The 21663-nt window shown below is 37.2% G+C and overlaps 1 protein-coding gene across 1 annotated transcript in view; it reads right to left on the reverse strand.

The window, feature by feature from the left end:
• REV3L (REV3-like, polymerase (DNA directed), zeta, catalytic subunit) overlaps window positions 1-20696 on the reverse strand; it is a gene marked incomplete at its 5' end in the record, with an annotated part of 50723 nt that extends 30027 nt beyond the window's left edge. Inside the window, 13 exons of the mRNA XM_010192233.1 lie at window positions 50-242; window positions 1816-1941; window positions 3040-3122; window positions 3696-4678; window positions 5056-9256; window positions 12210-12349; window positions 16119-16356; window positions 18056-18174; window positions 18479-18631; window positions 18717-18801; window positions 19762-19866; window positions 20422-20516; window positions 20663-20696. Of these exons, the coding sequence (XP_010190535.1) occupies window positions 50-242; window positions 1816-1941; window positions 3040-3122; window positions 3696-4678; window positions 5056-9256; window positions 12210-12349; window positions 16119-16356; window positions 18056-18174; window positions 18479-18631; window positions 18717-18801; window positions 19762-19866; window positions 20422-20516; window positions 20663-20696 (6555 nt within the window). The remainder of the gene's footprint in view (window positions 1-49; window positions 243-1815; window positions 1942-3039; window positions 3123-3695; window positions 4679-5055; window positions 9257-12209; window positions 12350-16118; window positions 16357-18055; window positions 18175-18478; window positions 18632-18716; window positions 18802-19761; window positions 19867-20421; window positions 20517-20662) is intronic.
• Between the last annotated feature and the right edge of the window lie 967 nt (window positions 20697-21663).

Genomic DNA, 21663 nt, shown 5'->3' on the forward strand with positions numbered 1-21663 from the left:
ATGAAATAAGCATTTTTGTAAAATATGTTAAGAAAAAAAAAATATGAACCTTGGCTTGAGAGTGTCCTGTCTCTATCAATCACAATAGCACCAGTGATTTCTTTTTTATCAGTATTCGGGAGTGCTGTGTCTGATGAGATGCAATAGAATAAAGCACAGATCGAATCAAACTCTGGGTCTGGTTCCAGATCTCGTCTCGTTCGAGCATGTAACTCCATACTGATGAGGGTAAGGTGTTGGACCTACCAACAAATAAATGCAGTAAGTTAGTATGTTTTGGAGCTTTCTTCAAAAACTTAAGAGGTGATTATTAGTGCAAATTAACTCATCCCAAACATTTATATGGTCACATTATATTGTAACTAAGAGGTCACACCTGAAAATTAACAGAAGTGATTAAACATGCATCTCTGGATCTCACTTTTTTGCAAAAAGTATAATCTTACCAAAAAACTAATAACACATTTTGATACTCAATTATTAAAATTCAGTATTTGTTTCCAAGTACTACCTTCCTCTACCAAGAGCAGAAATTACCAACAAACAGAAATGCTCAACTTCAACCATTTTTAAGTCTTGTAATGCTTTAAAACAACTTTGCATATTGAGCCAGCTTAAGCTTCTGGACTGCTCAAGAACACAGAATCACTGTCGGCCATTATGTTCCTTTCCCTGACTCACCCAGGATGTGCAAATAAGCATGAAGACTAAGTCACTTACGGGAAGATATGGAGAATACCTAACTTTCCCTTCACATTAATGAACTTCCACATAATGTTGCTACAGCTTTTTGCAGAGTGGTTTGCATTAAGAAAATGCTAATCCCTATATATTGTACAGTTTTGACTCTACAACAAATACTGTAGTATTTAATAATGTATAAACACTACATAATTCCTCTGTTCTCTTGCATAATATAGTTGATAATGTGGACTAACAGGGAAGTTGGGAAGATCAGAAAGGAAAAGTTATGAATATTTCTGAGTACGTAAGCTGCCCTGGGGGCATTCTGATTTCCTCTAGATTTGCAGTCTAAATCACTACAGCCACCACTGAATTGAAACTTTACTATCAAGCTCTATCTCCATTTCCTGCAAAATCATTAGTTTCTTGTGGCTTCTCTTGTGGCATTTACTCAGCGCATAAAATCTATCTCCCCATCTCATCTGTAAATTGGTCACCAGCTAATTCCAAGCCACGGATGTGGTGACTGATGTGGAGCACACACATGCTGGCTGGCCAGTTAGCATTGAAACACAGCAGTACTGTATTCACACTGCACAACTTTCTCCAGCACCAGTTTCGATCTCTTTTCCCAGACCAACCACTGATCTACATGAAATAAGTAGAGACACTCTTTGAGACAGGTACCATTTTGTTGAATGTAGCAGAAACTGGCCAACAGGTTCAGAAGGTAACATGTAGAGACACTGGGAGGGCCTGACTGAATGATGCCAGATGCCTTGTTTCTTAAGGAAATGATCCATGAAAGTTATGGTCAACTAGTTTTTCCAGCAATGTTTTTATGAAAAACTTACTATTTCTTCCTTCTGATCTTCCCCTTATTTTTACTTTTCAAAGTCAGCTTTACCATCTTCTCAACAAAAATACCACGAAATTTAGTTCAGTTAAACAAAGGCACTTGGAGATCAAGCTGAAACTAGTAGAGCAACTATTTAAAGCTGCAGAAATCACACACTGACTAACTTTAAGTCAGGCAGGGACCAAGGGGAGAAAAAGATTTTTAAATTCTGCCATTATAAAACTGCTCTGATACATTATCGTTTCATAAAACAGCATGTAACAGTAAGTTACCTCATGTAAAGATTTTGCTTCCTGCAGGTTTTCCACACTGACTTTAAAACCGTAAGTGTTATTTAAAGATGGTCCTTCAATCTCAGAAGTTTCTCTCTTTAGAGCACCAAGGGCAGCAAATTGATTCTTATTGGGGGGAAAGAAAAAGAAAAATAAGCATAGTATAACACTGAAAAAAACACAGGTTGCTAAATTCATATGCAATGTTAAATATAAATTTATCAATGAAAATGCTTATGCTACACTACAATTACTAAAAAAAAAATGCTTTCACCATCTCTTCATTTTTTTCTCCTCTCCTGTTGTTTTTCAACAAGGAAACAACAGTTGTATCTTTCTGCCTTTTAGGAATATTTTTAACAAAAACTCATAGTAAAGCAAGAGGCAGTTTGAAATACTTAACCTCAAACAAAACCCCAAACACAAAAAACCCCCAAACTCCACACATAGTGACTTTCTTAAAAGTCTGAGGACAGGGGAACTGACAAATCTCAATTCTCTCTTGAGTAACAATTAATCCAAAAACCTCTGTTTCAGTCACCACTTTTTAAAGCACTAAATTCAGTGTACACTTAATTAGCACTTGAACTGGGTGAATACCAGTATGTTGAGAACAAAAGCAAAGACTATCAGGTCAATTTAGTAACGCATCTAGCCCACCTTCTGTTTTCAACATGGGGAGGAGAAACACTGTTTAGGGAAGCACATGAGTCTGTTCATTTTATGAGATCCATTCCCTTCCTACTCTGCCAGCATAGCAGTGCCATTCACTGCCTACGTTGTTTTCAGAAAATGCTTAGAAAATTGTCTGAAAACCAATACACACAGACACAAATACAAATGTTTCTGTGTGTATATATATATATATACACACACACACACATATGTAAAAGGGAAATTACAGTAGAACTTAAAAAAGATGTTGTAACTAAAAGAACATCCTTACACGGTGTCTCTATTGTGTTTCATTAGCATCTCACTACCCTAAAACATAAAACATACTCTCAATATCCAACTGTTTTCCCACTCTGCAAATAAAACCCATTTCTTCTTCCTAACTGAATGTATGCTGATTTTACAGCAATTGTACCCCACCATTTCAAATGTATTTTCAAGCTCTTAACAGCAAAAGGTAAAAAAAATAACACAATACAGAAGAAAGAGAATGGAAGTGTCTATGTGTGGCATAACAAAAATACATCTGTAGATAAAATCTTAATTTACCTTCATTTGTGTGGTTAGAAGTACTCTCCGAAGACCATCCATATTATTTCCCCTCTTGTGGCTTAGTTTCTGGGCTTTTGGTTCTGTAAGCATGAGAGAGGGCAAAACTGCTTAGCCTCAATAATATTGTCTAGACATTAAACAACATGCTGGAAACAACCAGAGGCATTTGGTTAATGTTATAGACAAATATTATCTATATAAACAAATACTTTATTCTCTGTCCAATCCAAAGCAAAACTATTACAGTTTAGTATTTATGGATGTTTAGGAAGTTACCAAACCTCACATGACCATCATCCTGAACACTGCAATGTTACTCATTCTCTACACTGAGATTATGTTTGGAAAAATACAAGCAATATAACCAAAATTATTTCAAAATCCACAAAATAAGCTATATTTTTGAATTAAGCTTTTCACCAGCATTTCAGAGTTCAGATACTAAAGACATGAAGTAAAAGGGTGTTCTGCTTCTAGACTTTTTTTGGTAACTCAGTAGTTACTTTAACAATAATGCACAGACTTCTTCCTTTCCAAAACTAGTTTTAAATATATTTTTGTGGAGATACAATTATTTTCTCATTATGTCAGAAGAAATCTTATTGCATGCAGAAACTTTTTTGTGTATCCCTAGAATCACTTAATGGATTTACCTGTGGATAAAGGAGTAAAACCAAGAACTTCAGGTGCTCCATCTTGATTTTTTGTCTGCACAATGGGTGTACTATGTAGGCAAGCAGATTCAGAATTTCCAGGATCTTCATTAACTGGAAATGGAGATGTGTCAAAGGATGTTCTAACGTCCTCTTGGGTGGATGGAGAGTTTTGTGCACTTCCAACAGGTACTACATCATTTCCTTCCACAGAAGACAAAATAATATCCTGACTTTTCCACTCTGTGTCTTCTAAATTGGACTGCTTGGGATCTGGAGATGCTACTTGCTGCCAAGGAGGAAGTACTGGAGAATCTGGTGAACTGTAATTTACATAATAATCTTCCTCCTCCTCCTCCTCCTTATCAGGTTCTAGCATTGAAATAAGTGTCTCACTTTCAGATGGAGTTTTATTAAAGTCTGAGTCATTTTTAGTATTTACAGAAGTTTCTGTAGTGCTTATAGACTTATCACAGGTTTCCTTGGTTTGTGTTTTTGTAGTTTCTGCCACAGAAGCAGGACAATTTGTTGTAGGCACAATAGATCTTTCAACTTCTAGGCTAGATAAATTTAAATCTTTAGCTGTTTTTACTACTTCTACAGATTTCTCTTCAGACAATACTGCAGAGCTGAAATTCTCAGCTGCCTTTGTCAGCTCAGCAGGATGATTCTTAGGCAATTTCTTGAAATGTTCATACTCTTCTTTGGCATGAAGCCATATCTGAACTTGCTGTTGGCTTGGAGCACACTTGCATGGCATTATAACTATTTTTTTGTCTTCACTAGTTTTATGGCTATTACTTTCTCTTTTATTAACAGTAGAGTGACCATAACGGGGAGGAGACCCTGGCCTAGGACTTTCTGTCATGGCTGAAAATGCAGTCTTCCAGAGTCGTAGCCCTTCTAATGAGAAGTCTCCCTCAAACTCAAGCAGGTCATTTGGAAGTCTCGTTTCCACTGTGAGAAGCCGTCCTCCAATCTCCCTGTTAAGAAAATAGTTTGAATTATTGTTTGCTCTACACTGCATTGCAGGCAGTCCTCAAGATGACATACAAGCAAGAGCTCTGCTAAGTAGTTTTCTCGCTATGCAATTCCTGTAGGCAGTATCTTTCTTTTACAAACCAAGCAGACACACTCCCACTTACTACAATAAGATCAAGCAATAAAAACACAAAGTGTCATGAATGAAAATGGATATCTGCATGGGAAACACAGTAATTTTCAACTTCAAATGTATGTATATCAGATGAGATCTTTCATGCATCTGTGCCACATAACAGCATAAAACTGTTTACAGGAATAAATTAAATTTATTATGAAGCACAAGCATACGCAGACAGAAATGTATTTAACACAGTACCTTGGCTTTTCTGGAGCATCTGAAGGATTGCTGCAAAATGGTTCCTGATAAATTGTTTCTGCAAGATCATGATCCAGCAAAGTCGCCATGATTTCTTCACGACTGGGTGGAGACATGAGAGGCTTAAGAATGTGAGCAGTACGAGGTGTAAAACTTCCATTCTTTGACTGTGAGGGAGAACTGGTGGATCTTGGTGAACTATCTGGAGTTGGAGTTAAAGCCTCATTGTTTCTCGAAACAAATAATTCTAAATCCTCAGAAGCTGCATCTATAAGGTCACCATCAGGAGAAGACAATATGGATGTAAAAGAGGTATTAACAGAATCAAGTGGTTGACAGGGTTCAAAAGTGGTTTCTTTTCTAATGTGGCTTTGAATCCAGTCTGAGCTGGTTGGCTGAGGAAGGTTAAGGAATCTCTCTTTACTTACTGTACTTCTATTCAATTTGAATTTTTCACTTAAACAGACCTCAGTCTCTTGCGTACAAGAGGTATCGATAGAATTAGATCTAGAAGTTGAAGGATGAATGTTTTTCCTTCGTTGGCTAAGGCAGTGGTTCTCATTACTATCCACCGAGGTTTTCTCAAAAAGCTCGGGGCTCAGGGAACCAGATCTTATCCATTTAGTTGTGCTTGAAGAACGCTGCTTTTCATCCTCAGATTTTTGGTCATTATGACACAGAAAGTCAGTTTCTGTTGTTTGTCCAGAACCAAGATCTTGAACTGCATCACTCAAGAATTTCTGGGGCAAATTTTGATCTGCTGGGACAAACTGGCTTGCAGAATAAAAACTGCAAAATCCAGTTTGACCTATAGTATTAATATCAAAGTTGTAATTGTGGTCTGGAGACAAGCTGTCTTCAAGTGAGTAGCAGCTTTCAAAACCAGGGTCTGAAAAAAAAATGGGGCTGTCATCAGACACAGAGTGATCAGTGCGATTCGTGATCTGCTGGCTTAATGACTCCATTTTGGAAAGTTTTGGAGTCTTTTCTTTAGGTTTTGTATTCCTGGGAGTACGGGATTTTCTTGGTGATGTAACTGACCGTGACCTTTTGATTGCTTTATTCTGTTCAAGAGGGCATGGAATATTCCTGCTCAGCTGCGGTTTAGCTGGCAATGGTTCCTGTGTAACATTTGCGTTCTGAGCTTTCTGCTGTCTCTTCTGGAGCAACTCTTTCAAAACAGCTAGGCCAGACTGTCCTTCACTGAACGCCGATGGGGCCACTATAGTCCTGTTTTTATACTGGGAGACAGGTTTTGGTTGCATGGTTGTTTGTGATACAGACTTTTGTTTTACTGTTTCAGGTTTAAAATGTGACATATCCAAAATAAATCCTCTCTGGTTTTGATCCCAATTCAACTGTTTCACTGGACTCTTCAAAGATGTTACAAAACAGTTCTTAGGCAACTGAAGTGGCCCAGGGCTTTCCTCAGATGACTTAAGAATAGAAGAACAAGGATCAGAACGCTTGGATGCCTCTGGTAAACAAAAAATCTGTTGCTGATTATTGTCTTTACAATGCAAATAGTTAGTGGCCTGTAACTGATCAGTCTTCACTGCGTCCAAAGAGTCATGAGCTTCATTTAACTTCCCAGCTGGCGGGATGTATCTGCTTTGCAAATTTTTTATCTCTTCTGCTTTTGTAGAATTCTTATCTTTAGACATGTGCACATTCTGCGTTACCAGAGCTGAGTGATTAGATGGATCAAATATGTTTTGAATGAGAGCAGAATCCTTCATTCTAAATATAGCACTTTGAGTCCTGGGCTTTTTAGAGCTCATTTTTGGTACTTCCCTTCCAGATGTCACGGGAGTAGATGTGAGAGACGAATGAGGGTCTTCTCGTGGAGCAGGTAAACACTGTGCATCTACAGGTTTATCAACTTCCATCATTGAATGAAAACAGACCAATGAATTACCTTGTGCATCAGCTGCTGAAGGGAGCTGTGCTGATGGAAGATATCCCGCTGAATAGCCAGGAAGAGGACTGTCTTTCCGGTTATGAAGTGGCTGTGAGTTGACAAAGCTGTAAGAAATTTCAGGCAGGTCTTGATGTTTCAGCACAAACTTCACTTCTGCAGTAGAGCGAGTATTTCCTTTTTCATCTTTAAATGCAACACGCTTTCTTGAGGATGCTTTTTCAGCTGTTTTTTGTCTTTGTTTTGTTCTAGGTTTCTTCTTTCCATCATCGGCTGTTTTATCAGCCTGATTAATCTTTTTCTTTTTCTTGGTAGATACAGTGGGGCCAGCAAATTTCTTTTTGCATTTCTTAACCTGAGTTTTTGCTCGACTGTTTTTTCCTACACTAGAATTAACAGTCTTGCTGTTGTACATATTGGGCCCTCTATTAAATAAAGCTTCTCTGTCTAGGTTGGTCAAAATTTCTTCTGCTTTTGGATCAGTGGGAGACCAGCAGCGAGGTGGAGATGTGTTTACGGGGCTTGTGCTTCTCTCAGAAAGGAAACCTAACTTAGACATAACATCACTATAGTTATAGTCACAGTCTTCAGCTTCAGCATTGTAGGATGGCGAAGGAGGAGAAAGAATTGTATGAGTCCTTTTTCTGAAAGATAAAGTTCTTTTAATATTTTTACTACCTGTTTTCTGTGGTTTTCCAGCTTTTTTCTTGGTTGACTTATGTTTTGCTTTCCTTTTGTGACTTCTCTTTGGTGTTAGTGGATAAATAGGGTATTTGGTTGCAGGAGAGTCAGGAACTTTTGGCCAAAAGTCCTTTAAAGGTGCAAGCTTTTTATACAAGTTCATCTTTTCCTCTGTGAGTACTACTCTTTCCTCATTAGAATCTACTTTCCCTAGTTTAACAAGCATATTTTTTCTCCCTCTAAATCTATTGATGATAATGTATTTAATAATAACAGGTGGCAATTTTTTAGAAAGTTTTCTACGCTTTCGAGACTTCTGAGACCCATCCAAACTTTCAACACTTTCTATCGGTTGAGGTAGATTAATTTTTGAGTTGTGTGCGACAAAGCTTGATTCACTGTCCTCAGTCTCATAATTTACCTTCCGTTTTGTTCGGAGTGTGTACTTATTCCCACATAATCCAAACGACTGCTCACTTTCCAGAGATCCATCTGCAAACTGGCAGTCAGTATAATTAGCCGTACTTGTAGGCATTTTGTTTTCAAAAGCCTCAAGAGGAACTTGAACTAAGTCACTAGGTAAAGCACTATCCTTATCAGGAATGTTACTACAAGCATTACCTTGTGTATAGCAGCTTTCCTTCACTGATGCAACATCATTTACACTTGCAGGCTCCAGATGATTGATAAAACTATGTTTCTTTTTATTCAGCTTCAACCTGGACTGTTTGTTGCCTTGCTGTAATTTATATGTCACAGGAGCTAACTTCTGTGGTCGACTGAGACAATTAGAAAGAACAACACTAGGAAAGAACATATAGTGAGCTGCTTGTTGACTGAGGCTTGGCTTTTCTGCCTTATGCTCCTGAAATTCTTCATACCTAATTTTAAGCTTATTAAGGCCACCTTCATCAGTGTTATTTTCAAGTGAATGTACCACAGTTCGACTGCCTCCTGAACAAGACACCAATTCACAATTTTCTGTAACTGTTGCTGGAAAAAAACTGTTTATACTTGCACTGCTGGATCTTTCATTTACTTCAGAGGACATTTTACCTTTGGAGTGGCTCAAATCGGAAAAGTTAAATAAATTTTTATTCAACATGCTGTCACCAATGTGGCGGCCCACATGCATAAAAGAGACATCCTTTTCAGCCTTTCTGATGCTAGTATACTTCCTACTAGGTATCTGTCTGCTCACTGATGAAATATCATCTTCATACTCAAAAATATTATTTTCACATGAAGGAACTGTGAGAGTATCTTTCTTGTTACTCTCTTTGTGAGAGTTTTCTGCATGGGTACTATTGCTGAATGGAGTTGGGTACTTTGCTGAGTAAGTGCTTTCTTTTGTAAGAGAATGAACTGAAAGTTCAGGTCTTGTTTCTGTGTTTGGTTGTGAGAGGTCTTCTACTAAATCTTCATTATTCAAAACATGGTTAGAAAGGGCACTTGTGTGTTTACACTGAAAAGTAATTTTAGCAGAAGATGGGGGTTCTAGCGTAGCAGCATCTTTATGAAAAATTGAGGTCTTTACAGACATTTTGCTTGTTGCAATGACGGAGGAGTGTGTTCGAGAACTTTCATTATTCAAAGGATTGTCTGAAATGGAAGACAAGTAATTTTACTCTAGTTTTCCTGTAAAAAAAAATAACCTAAGGCATTAGCCATTTTAATGACATTTCCCTCAAACCCCTCCCATCCAAAGAAGAGACAAAACTCTTCTAAATCACACTGCATTTATGATTGTGACAGCTACAGACCCTGAGTACGTGAGCTGCTTTATCAAAATCACATCATCGGTACATTTGTGTGTCAGCCGTTCAGGCAGTTACTCCTAAATGGAGGGCTTGCATACAATTGGCAAAGACTTCACGCTGGCTTTCTGAAAGAAGGTTTCTAAAATAGCTTTCAGATAACTAAATAGAAACAGACTGATTTCTAGAAAAGCCCATATCCTGCTTTGTCCCTGAGAAATGCGCACATTCATTGGTTCTGAAAAACAAAGAACTTATTTAGATGACTCTCCTTATATAGAAAAGTCATTGCACAGAAAGCTAAAATACTATCTTACAACATAGCAAGGGCTTTGTATTAACTCTCCTGTGTGCTAAGCATAGGCAGTTTGCTGCACTTTAATAAAGCAGAGCAATCCACCAGCCGCTCAGGTGCTTATGCAAGGAGGTCGCACCATTTAGTTAGATCATGAATTTGCATTCATGCATTAACATTCCCACATGGATTTGTGACCGGGGAGTGCTGCAGTAACTGTCCTGTGCAAACTCATCGCAGGGTCTCTGGGGCCATTTCTCTCACTTTTGCTGATACTTTCACCACATTTACTGCAGTACAAGTGTGGACAGGCAGGTGGTAAGTAACAAATTAACAACTGGTTTGCAGCAACCGTGTGCTTGCTGGTAACCACAATGAACATCGAGTACTTTGAAAGAGTTTACTCCTCTGCAAAGAGGCAATTACCACAGAGCTCGTGACACACAGCAATTTGTTCATGTTTCCACACCTTTAGCTGAAATGATGAAGCGGGACACAAGTTATGAAACTTGCTGTATGACCTAAAAGCAGGTGCTGCACACTGTTGTACTAGACAGGGGATCCTGGGCCTTTACGTCTCAACCAATTTGAGGATTAACTTAGATTCATGCTGTCTTCAGTTCAGCAATTTATTTGTTGCCAGGTGAGAAAAATAAAAGGGAGTCTCAGTCTGTTTCTAGTAACATTTTCTAATGCATATACAGAGCCCTGGGGTGTGAAACACAGCTGAGATGCTGCCTGTGATTCTTTGAGGGTAGGAGTCCCACACAAAGAATGAGGATGATTAACTGGAAACCAAGAAAATGGGAGTTTAGTCAACTGTCAGCGAACACTTGGAAGATACCCAACCATTTAAAATAAAAATTGCAAAAATACTTGTCAGTCAGTCAGATATTATGGATACAGACTCATGTGTGGATAAGCGTTTTCTGATTTAGAGGAACTGGACTAAGATCTGTTTTGAATTTACCGTATCTCCTATTATAAGAAGTTGATGTAAAAGTTCACAGTAACAAACTCATTCTAAGCTGACATTCTTCTTCTGCATGTGGTATTTCATATTATTAAAATACTCTAAAATTTAAACAAGCATTTAAGATAGTCTTATTTGCCATAAGTATCCTTTTATGCATTAAATTACAAAGTACTGCAAATAAGGAAATTACAGTTGTGTATTTTGCAAAACCAAATCATATTAGTACTACAGCAAGTCGTGTATTAACCCCACCACTACACCTACAAAAGCACAGGAAATAGCAAACTGTGCTTTAAGCACAGTGAACATAAAAGAATAGCTGCGGTTGTCTAAATAATACGATTATATGCCTCACTTTCTCTAATACAGAATTGCTAATAGATATATTAAGAGGTATGTATTTTATATACTAATATATGATGTTTGTTATTTTTGTCAAATAGCTTCAAGAGAAACAAACTAATACAGAAATTTTGTAAAGGATTACATTCCTGCCCCGAAGAGCAAATGCAATAATGGGAAAATAGGTACATGCATGAGCCCAGACGAGATTTTACATTGATCAGCTTGGACTGTGGATTAAGAAAGAAGCTTCTCTACAAAGTGATGGTAACCACAAATTTCAAATTTTAAAGGCAATGAAGTATGACTAATACAACATTTCTAAACAAAGAACAATTACTGTTGATTAGACCAAGAAGAAAAGTGAAACTGATACTGAGAAAACCCTGGTTATATATTTTTCCTCACAAGATCCTCACAAGATCATTGTTTTGCTCAACAGGATTTTATCAATATGAAAATATGTAGACTATCAAATTAAATAATAGTTTTTATAAATTTGCCTCACCTCAAAGTGTGCATTCTATTAACTAAGGTTATTTGATCCAAGACAGCAGGTTATAAAGAGTGGCAAGAGATACCTCTACAGAGCAGTTTAATTTTTTAACGATTTTGAAAGGCAGTTTCTTCTGCATCAGCTTTGCCACTGCATATTTTTAACTCATGCAAGCCCAAGATGTAAACATGCAATCTGCTGAATGAAACACAGGCTCAAGCAAAGGCTCACTGAGCCTTTTTAGCATGTGTGGCAAATACTTGCAAAGCAAAGAACCATCTAAATTTACACGACGATACATTTACTATTTAAAATGAAAACCTAGCAGGATAAATGTTCCTACAGAATCATTATTTTGAACACCATATTTACATACAGTAACAGAAAAATACCCCTTGCAACAAGGTAATTATTTTTTCCATAAAACTAATTAAACAATGCTCTTTTCTTAATCATTAATACAACATGAAAAGCAGATTCTGGTAATGTGTAGAGGGCATCGAGATTAAAATATTATTGGCTTATAAAAACGATTTTAAGGGCCTGCTTCTGCAATCCATTGAGAGCATTTCCTTCCAATTGAAACAACTGAAAACTGTTAGCACTTTTGAGAATTAGCGACTTGGTCTGAAAACAAACTATGACCATGTAATAATTAAACTTCCAAAGCTGTTTTTGTATTTACTTACCACCATTTTCATCTGCAGTCCCATCTAACTGAGGTATAGAGAGATTACTTAGGAGCATATTGTTACCACTCCACTCCATTTCTTCCTCTGAAGATGAATCCTCTTCTGTTGAACTTCGATGCATATTTTTGCCAACTGACCTAGAGAAAATGAAGAAACAAATTAATGCACAATACTTCTCTTAAAACTGTTACAATTCTCACTGAGAAACTCAGGATATTATTCAACATTAGTATTTTAAGAAGCAACAGTGGCAGCCAACCATTTAAAAAATACAGACAAAATCAGAGGATTCACTAGCTTAAGAGGTTAAAGATAAGGCATTTAGATGCTTAATTTAATTTCAATTTTACTGAAATCTAATTTCATCACTTACAAGTGCTTGAAATTTGACCACTACACCAAGTATGCAAAATTATTTCAGTTTAGCTCTTAGCAAACAGATGTTTACTTTTTTTTTTTTAAGGAATCTTTACTGTATGATAAAAATTCTCTCTCTTGGTAGACTTAACTAAAATGCAACCACCAGAACAATGTTTGTTTCCATCCCTCCTTGAATATTCTGAAGTTGCTGTTGCTAATACTTAAGCTGCTTTTACTAAGTTAACTGTTCTACACTGCCATTTTGACAGTCATAAATCTGCTGAGGAAAAAAAAAGTAAATCTACAAAGAAAAGGTTCTATGAATTTTTCAGGTTTTTAAGGTGACATGGCTTTATAAGGGGGGGGGGGAAATGTATAGAAAACCCCAAAAAGCAAACCCTATGGTACATTACAACTCTACAAGCACTTAGGATTTTGATCTCTTCTTCTTTAAAACAAAGCATGAGATGGACATAATTTTTCACAGAAATAAGCTATTCTGTGGCTACAAGAGAGAAATCCAGATAAATATCAAGGAACTCAAGTTTGGTTTTTTTGTCTGTTTTTAAGGTAATAATCTATCCTCGTACCTTGATACATCAAAACATTACTATGTAGTACCTTAAAAGGTATAAGTACAAAAGTTTTAAAGTTACAGGAAGGAAAATTCACAATAACTATAGTCTACTTTTGAAGAAGTCTTATCTGTGGACTTTGATCTGAGCATGAATCTATATCTATTGTAACACCACAGACATCTGAATGTGCTCAGCACTGGGCCAACTTCAAGTGATCAAGCCATGGTAATTAGTTCAGAACAATTGGCTCAAATATGGCAACATATTTTCCAGACTAACTCAAGTCTGCAAGCAGCATGACTTGGAAGAGAGACCTAACTAACAAGCACAGCTACGTACACAGTGGCCACGACCTAAGCGAGTTTAGTTCTCCCTCTTCTATGTTCCCCAAACATGGAAAAGTACAGTTCAAAGACATTCAGCTCCATATGCAAATGAAAAGTAAACTGGGGAGAGCAATGAATACTCTTGAGACTAGGGCTGCTCTTCCAAGGAATCTCAATAGGTTGCGGAAGGAGCTGACAGGACATGGACTTAAAAAATGACAAATCCAAATGCCCCACAAATGGGATGAAATAGCCCCATACAGTGCTACAGACAAGGAGAGAGCTGGCTAGGAAGTGGCTTTGTGGAAAAAGATGCAAAAGCTCAGGTGGACAACTAGTTGAACCTGAGAGTGTGCCTTTGTAGCAAAGGTGGCCAGTTGTATCTTGGGCTGTGACTGCAAGCTGTAGCTAATTTCAGTCGTTATGAGACTGCACCTGAAGTACTGTGCTCAGCTTTCAGCATCCCTCTACAAGACAGACACTGACAAACTGGAGCAAATCCAGCTCAGGAACACCAGGGTGACTGAGGGCTGGAGTGCACAATGTGTAAGGAAAGGCTAAGGGAACAGGATCTATTCAGCCTCTAGAAAAAAAACAACCTAAGAGGAGATACTGTTGTACTTGTCAAGTATCCAATGGGTGGGTATAAAGAAGATGAAACCAGACTCAGAGTTGCGTGGTGATAGGAAAAGGGCAATAGGCACAGGGCTGCCCCACAGAATGTTATGTAGAAGGAAAACATTCTTCATTATGAGGGTGTTCAAACACCAGAACATGTTGCCCATGTAGCCTATGTAATCTCTTCTGGAGATACTCAAACCTTGACCTAAGGCCCTGAGTAACTTATCTATTCAAAGCTTCTTTGACCAGGGCACTGGACTACATAACATTCAGATGTTCCTTCCAACCTGAATTATGCTATAATCCTGTGCATGAAGCAAATCTTTGTCAACTTTAGTAAATGCAGTCAGGCTGGAGATAACTTCTGCAGATAACTTGGATCTCTCCACATTCAAGCCCATCACTTTAGATTCCAGGAAAATTCATGTAACACCGCATGACAGCACTATACATGAACCAGTCCAGGTCTTGATGGGTCTTTTTCTCCAGTTCAGCAAAAATCAAACCCAAGCCATTTGAAACAGTCAGTAGGGTGTTGTTACTCCTCATTATGTCAAAATATTTTTTTCGAGATAGTGGAAGATTGGTGAATACCAAGTAACAGAAAAGTGACAGTATGAATATGGTAGGATATACTAGGAAGCAGTACAGATAGAATAAGGTTGGATCCATCGTCAAGACTCAAACTGGCTCCTTATGCAAGAGCAGAATCATGCAGGGGCAGAGATACCCATGCTCTCTTCTGAAGTCAGCCCAAATTCTGCAAACACAGAAACAAAGCTTGTAATTCCCTCTGACCATGAGATAACTCCCTGCAGAGCCACCTGGTATGTACATTCTCCCTAATGCTTTCTGTCTAGGATTAAGATGTAGGCATATAGGAGCGTGAGCCAGCTCACCAAGTCTGATGAGTTTTTAAACGGGATTCTTTATTGCATAAAAGCAGTTAATTGCTTCAGGATCCTACCTGACACCAGAAGTTGTACAGTCATGCCCATAAGGAGCTCTGTCTGAGCTAGTAAGTCCTGCAAGATACAGGCTAGTTTTACACAGAAACTACCACTAAACTGAAGATTAACATGAAATGTTTTAGATGGAAATTCCAACTTTTCAGGCTACTGTGAGGGAAAAAAAAACAAAGAAACCAAAAAACAGATAGAAAAAGTAGCTTCAGAAATTATTTTTCTCTAGAACTAGGAAACTGATGATCTAACTTCTGATTCTGTTGCAACTTTTCTGTGTGTCTTCAAGAAGGAAAAGATTAATTATTTCTATGCCTCTCTTGCTCTCTGAATCAAAGTATAATTATGATGAAAAAATGTTATGTCTGTGAAGTCTCTCATCTTCCAAATAGAATTATAAATTCCAGAAGGTCTGCCCAAAGCAGGGGTGAAGAGAAACTGGATACAGCTTATTTCAACACCTGTCAGTGCATACTGTATGAAAGGTCATTACAACCTGAGGTGTTCCAAGAATCTTGGCCTTAAAAATATTCATGCTGCTGACCTTTAGTGGTCCAGCAGAGTGAGCAACATTCACGTTTTGATTTAAGCTCTGAGCATGGAAACAAATGGGTATTTTCTCAGGCTTCTGGGTCAGTCCTCACAAGAATACTTTTAAAATATTCACTTCAGTAAAAGTTACAGGCATGTGAGATGTACAAGATACAGTTTAACATTTATATTACATCCAAGGTGTGACTTCAAAAGGTTACAACTAAAGTTTTTAGTATTTGGACGTGTAAGACAAAAAAACCTATTCATTTTTTCCTCAAAAAGCAAACTAGGTTAGGTCTAGCCAAAACGAAACATTTAATCTTCATTTCTGTATAAAACTGACAACTCACAGCATCATCTGAACAACTGCATTCTATCCCAAGATCTGCATAGATTTTTCCAATGCTGTCAACAGAGACCTCTCTACAGTTCACAGGGCTCATAGCACACTTGAAAAAACAAGGTGGGAGGGAGGAAGGATCTGGCAGAAAAGAACATATTAAGAAAAGAAAATCACATATATACCTTCTTTTTGGCCCAGGCTCTTCAACGCTACTGTCCCACCTTTGGGACATTAACAAGCTAAGCTCCATTTCTTCTTTCTCGCACTGTGGCTCATTTTCTTCATCATCGCTGTTCTGAGAATTTCGACAGCTTCCAAGAGAACGATGATGAGAGAGTGTTTTGTGATGTCCCATCTGAAATCCATCATTCTCCAATCCAGCCAACAGATCAATCACGGCCTCATCAGCACTACTGTCCACTGCAGAAAAAGCCCATACAAGTAGAATCTGTATTTTGTTCTACTTGTAAATGACTAGTTACAGTCTACCAGTAAAATACAAAACCAAACTAACTCTCAACATTTTAAAATCTACAAGATCGTTACTGTCTAAAGCAAAGCAGACTACAGAAACAAAGCTCTTTTCAGATCTTATTTTTAGAGTTTTATGATTTGTTATCTTTTCTAGCTCTTTTATCTAGAATTTTGACAACCTTTTTTTTTTTTATTTCTGCCCTGCTCTTCTGATTGCAGTAGATTTAGTGGACGCACTTCTCTCTCTCTCCCCACCCTCCTATTACGTTCTCACATTCAGTAAAGCCTTGCTCTCTCCTTCTATTTCAGCACGAGTACCATCTTATGAAGCATCACTGCCTTCTCTTGCTCTCACCATTTCAACAACTGCATTAACTTTGCTGGGGACTTCTCTCTTTATCACTTGGAAGACTTTCAATCACTGCATCTCATGGAAGGTGACACTGATTTTGACCAACTAGTTCTTCCTTCTTTCTGAATTTAATGCTTAACTTCATCTCCCTTTTCATAAGAACCTATTCTCCTCCCAGGTTCCTCTAAACACTGAAAGTTTATCTTATTTCATTCCTCTTCTAAATTTTATTTTCCTATATTTGACCCAAGCTTACACTAACTCATGCACTTGCCTTCTCATTCTTGGTTTTTATTTTTTAAACCTCCTTTCAACTCACAGTTTTCTCTCACTCTCCTCCTGCTTACCTTTCATCTGACCTCATAACCAATTTATGATCTCCAGTCTACCAGGCATCTTTGTTACTTCTCTCTCTTCCTCCTCTGGCTGAAGAACTACAATCTCTACTTTCCTTCCTCAGGAAATATAATATGATTTACAATGATCCTGAGAATCATATCAAATAGGTCTCAACATTGGTAAGGAAGGCATTTTCTGTATTTTACAAAGGCTTCACAAGACACCATGCAACCGTTCAGAATGGAAACCGCTCCCTTTGTCAGAGTTCTGAATTAACCCCCTTTCAACCGTACTTTCTGTTCTTGGCTCCTTTGCCCTTTGTGAGGTCCATCATGAAACTCCAACCTTTACTTCCCATTAACATAAACCTTGTTGTGTACTTCAGAGCAGCAGTATAAGTAGTGCGCTTCACAGGCCTCATGACACTACAACTCTACAAAGGCATAGTAAAAACTAGTCCATGCTATGAAAGAGCACAAGAGACCCAAAGATGCAGCATGTTACTCATGGTCACATGACACCAGCAATTAGTAGCCCCATGGTAAGAAGAAGATGAAAAAAAAAAAAAGGCCACAAAAGAAGTAACAGTCATAAAATTTCCTTTTGATTCCCTAGCCACTGGAAAAAACAGACCTTTTCAACACTTCTATTTGGTTGAGCACTGCACATGCATAGTCATAGAACATACCCTATATATTATTTTAGCCACTTCTCATCCTCTCAACACAATCTTCTCACTCAAAAAAAAAAAATCAATGCTCATTTTTAGAAAAATATAAGATGTATTTTTGGTTGTGGTGGTGGGGGGTGTCTGTGTATGTGAAGTCTCAATCTGCTTGACAAACTACCTGAGGTAAACTTACTTTCTTTCATGACTGATAATGTAAGTGAACACAACAAAGACCACAGAACAATATAATAGCCTGGAAGAAAAGACATTACAGTCATACTCACTAAAAACTGTAGTCTGATTCAGTCTTTGAGACAACGGCTGAAAGCTCTGACTATTCTCCACAATGTTTAAAATTGCTTCTTCATTAATAAGTGCTTCCTCTTCTTTATCAGTATGTATCCTATTGGATTCTTTAAATTAAAAACAAAAAGCAGAAGGATAAAACTTCAGTGAGTCACAGACATCAATACATTATGAAAACAAGGCACTTTAAAAAGAATTTTACTGTTCAAGTATGTTTCCATTATTTGCTATGGCAATTTTAAAAAGGCTTACTCTAACAATGATGAAAATAAAAGCAAAACTACTTCTTCATTTTTTCCTAACTAACAATGGGAATCTTCCTTGGTTTACTTCTGCTAATAGTACAAATAACCAAAGCATGATGTAGACTTATGCCTAAACAATTATGCTATTAGAAGTACTCACCTTTGTTCATCTTTTTATCTTTATGCACTTCTACCATATTAGCTGGCGTACACTGAAAGGCTTCAGGAGAAAGTACCTCAGAATGTAGTGTTAGCTCAGCAGAGAACTCCTCTGATCCGTTACTGTAGTCCACTGATCCTGACAACATTCTAGTCAATGGAAAACCAATTTTTAAATGCATATTTAAGGTTTGGATAGAATACTACACTTTATGGCAAATGATTAAACACTTACACAGAGAAGTCATTTTGTTTGAGGATTTCTTTGAGTCTCTTCTGAAAAAATTTCTCACTTTCTGTTGCTGGCAGGAATCCACGGTCTTTAAAATTTAAAAAAATATTTGTTATTTAGTAGTTTTACTTTGACCTCTCAACACAAAGAGCAGCTAAAATTACTAATACTATTAGGAAATGGCTAAAAGTTGAAGTGTCCGCTAATTTTAAGTGCCAAATTTGAGGGCTGATTTTTCAAGTGTATTTAAACACTTCACATACTCCCACTGATCTCATTTGCAACTGTGAGTATCAACAGCATTTACAAATCCTGTTGCAATTACACCAACGTGAGCATCCAGGAAAAGAATAATCAGTGAAAAATTTTGAAAAGTCTGGTTTATGCAGCCTGAATAACATTACACAGAAACACAGGAGAAAAAACAGTCAGAAAGCTGTCTGCCTTAGCTGGGAACCTGCCTCTTTCCTTCTTGCAATTCTCTGGCTTACTTGCCAAATATCATTCATATTTTAAAAGAAACATGGCCTAGGTTCTTCAGAGACTAGCTCTGCTCATTATGCAATTAACTTGCAGAGCACGCTCTTCTCTGTTCAATGAATTTTACATAAAAATACAGGGATTTGTCCATCCCTTTAGAATTTTCATCTAACATCACCTTAGCTATAATTTCACAGAAATTCAAAGGAGTTGCCCTCATGCATAAACTAACATGGAAAGCTTCAGGATAAGAGATTTAATTTTGCCAGTATTTAAACATTTAAATGTCTTCCATCATAAAGCATGCAGTCTTAACTGTCATTATCATTCACTCTACCTAGAATACTTTACAGCTAGCTGAACTAAGATGCTTTTAGGCAAGGCTATGTATCTTGCTTTTAAAATTGGAAGACACATACTGGGCAAACAGTAAGCTTGGAACTGAAAAAACAGTACAACTAAAAAGCCCTCAAACTTGATATACTAATTTAAATTCTGCCTCCTGCTTGCTTCTCATTCGCAGGTTTTGATAAACAACTGCACATTTTTTTTATTTATTATTTTTTACCTTGTGACTCGGGTGTCTTAATCTGAGAAGATTCACATTTCTGTCTCCGTCGCTGTTTTTCGTCTTCCCATATAGCTTGCAAACCTGGGTTCCTGCCAATCTGGGCTGAAATACGCAATAATACATGAAGAGAAGTCTGTCAATGTGATGAAAAGCATTCTTCCCACCAAATCAGATTCTGACACTCTTCTTTATCTCTTTTGTCATTCTAGTCTGTTATTTTTAAATTGTAATTCTTGCCCTACTCTAACTTTTACATAACACTGAATCCTAATGTGTAACTTTATTTGTTTTCTAGATCTCTTTATTTTCTAGATTTTTGGCTTTTGCTGGTCTTCTCACTAGCATATGGTCTTCTCACAATTTATATATACGTACACATACATACTTGGTAATATTTCACTTACACTCCTTATAGGTCTGAAACTTTCTGTTATGTGTTAACAAAAATCTCTTTCTGTTATTCTGACAACAGTCTATTCTTATAATGTTTTCTTCCAGAGTTCAATTTATTTTTTTTTAACTTCATAAATCTGTAGATCAACAATTCACTAACATTGAAATTTGGACTGTGACTTACTAAGATGAGCCTCAAAAAAAAAGAAGACAATACAGTTCCTGTCCTAAAACATTTTACATGGAAAGTTATTAACACCTCACCTTCAATATCCAGTTGATTTAAAATGTCAGCAGCTACTGCATCCACCTCCAATTCACAGGTACTTTGTGGCTCAACACCTTTCAATATTAAAGAGCTGCAACAAGATAAATACCACAGGTTAATATTATCAATACGTTGATTTTGAAACATTCAACATTGCTGTTTTCTAACTGGACTAACATCTAAAGTATTTCATGGGGAATGGGGGCGAGTACCTGAATTACCAGTTCTCATCCTTACCTGCAAGTCCTTAAATTAATGGTCATATCCAAATCTAAAATTTGAAAATCTGAGAAATTTTTATCTTCAACTTAAAGGGATTAGCTTTTTCTTTTGCGAAGAGAAAAGAAAGAAGTGGTAACTAACTCTAAATACTACAGCAATTACAATAATGTTCTCCTACTCAAATACACATTGAAATGTTCTATAGAGCTCTCAGCCAGCAGGACCATCTTTGTTCGCATGATCTTGCACCCAGAAAACACAGCGGTAAGAATTTTTTTCTCTCATTCAGATTTCAGAGCAATGCAAAACATTTTAACATTTCCAACTAAGGGAAGTGAAGCAAAAAATGTTTTATTTTTCAGATTTTTAAATTTTATTTAGGGTGCTTAGGGGTAGCCTGGTGAATATAAACAGCGTATTGACATCCCAAACACAAGCAGAACTTAGGATAACTGGCTTGGTAAAGACTTAAAATACTAGAAACAGATTTGAGCTTGTTGTATAATGAACTGATAAGCTTCCTGGTGTGCCTCTTCTGATCTGCTAAGGTCAGTGGCTGGCTGAACTAATTTTAAGGAATCCATGAAACAAGCTAAGAAAAAGAAACCTTCTCCCAGGTTGACGTGAAAGTCTGTTTACCCTTTTCAAAGTTTTTAGTGGAACACAGAAAATTCCCTCAAAGCTCCCCATGGTTTAAATATGCTATTCTTCAGTTAAAATATGCTGTTGTTTAGGACTCTTCATCTAAGATAGTTAACTGGTGACTTACAACATCTTACTTGTATTCCTACGTTCCCTGACATACACCGAACCTCAAAAATCTCAGCATGGAACATAAGATATAGCTCATTAATATTTTCAGTGCTCTCTATAAGCTTTGAATGTAAGACTTGATAGTGAAAGGAAGTTGTACATGATGTAATTAAAGATGGATATCCCTGATACCTTCTCTGAAAATAAGTATTTAACTATCTAGACATATGAAATCCATCCCTGGGAAAGTGATGGAACACCTT

Source organism: Mesitornis unicolor, unplaced genomic scaffold (assembly GCF_000695765.1).
Source record: "Mesitornis unicolor isolate BGI_N332 unplaced genomic scaffold, ASM69576v1 scaffold48190, whole genome shotgun sequence".
Classification (NCBI taxonomy): domain Eukaryota; kingdom Metazoa; phylum Chordata; class Aves; order Mesitornithiformes; family Mesitornithidae; genus Mesitornis; species Mesitornis unicolor.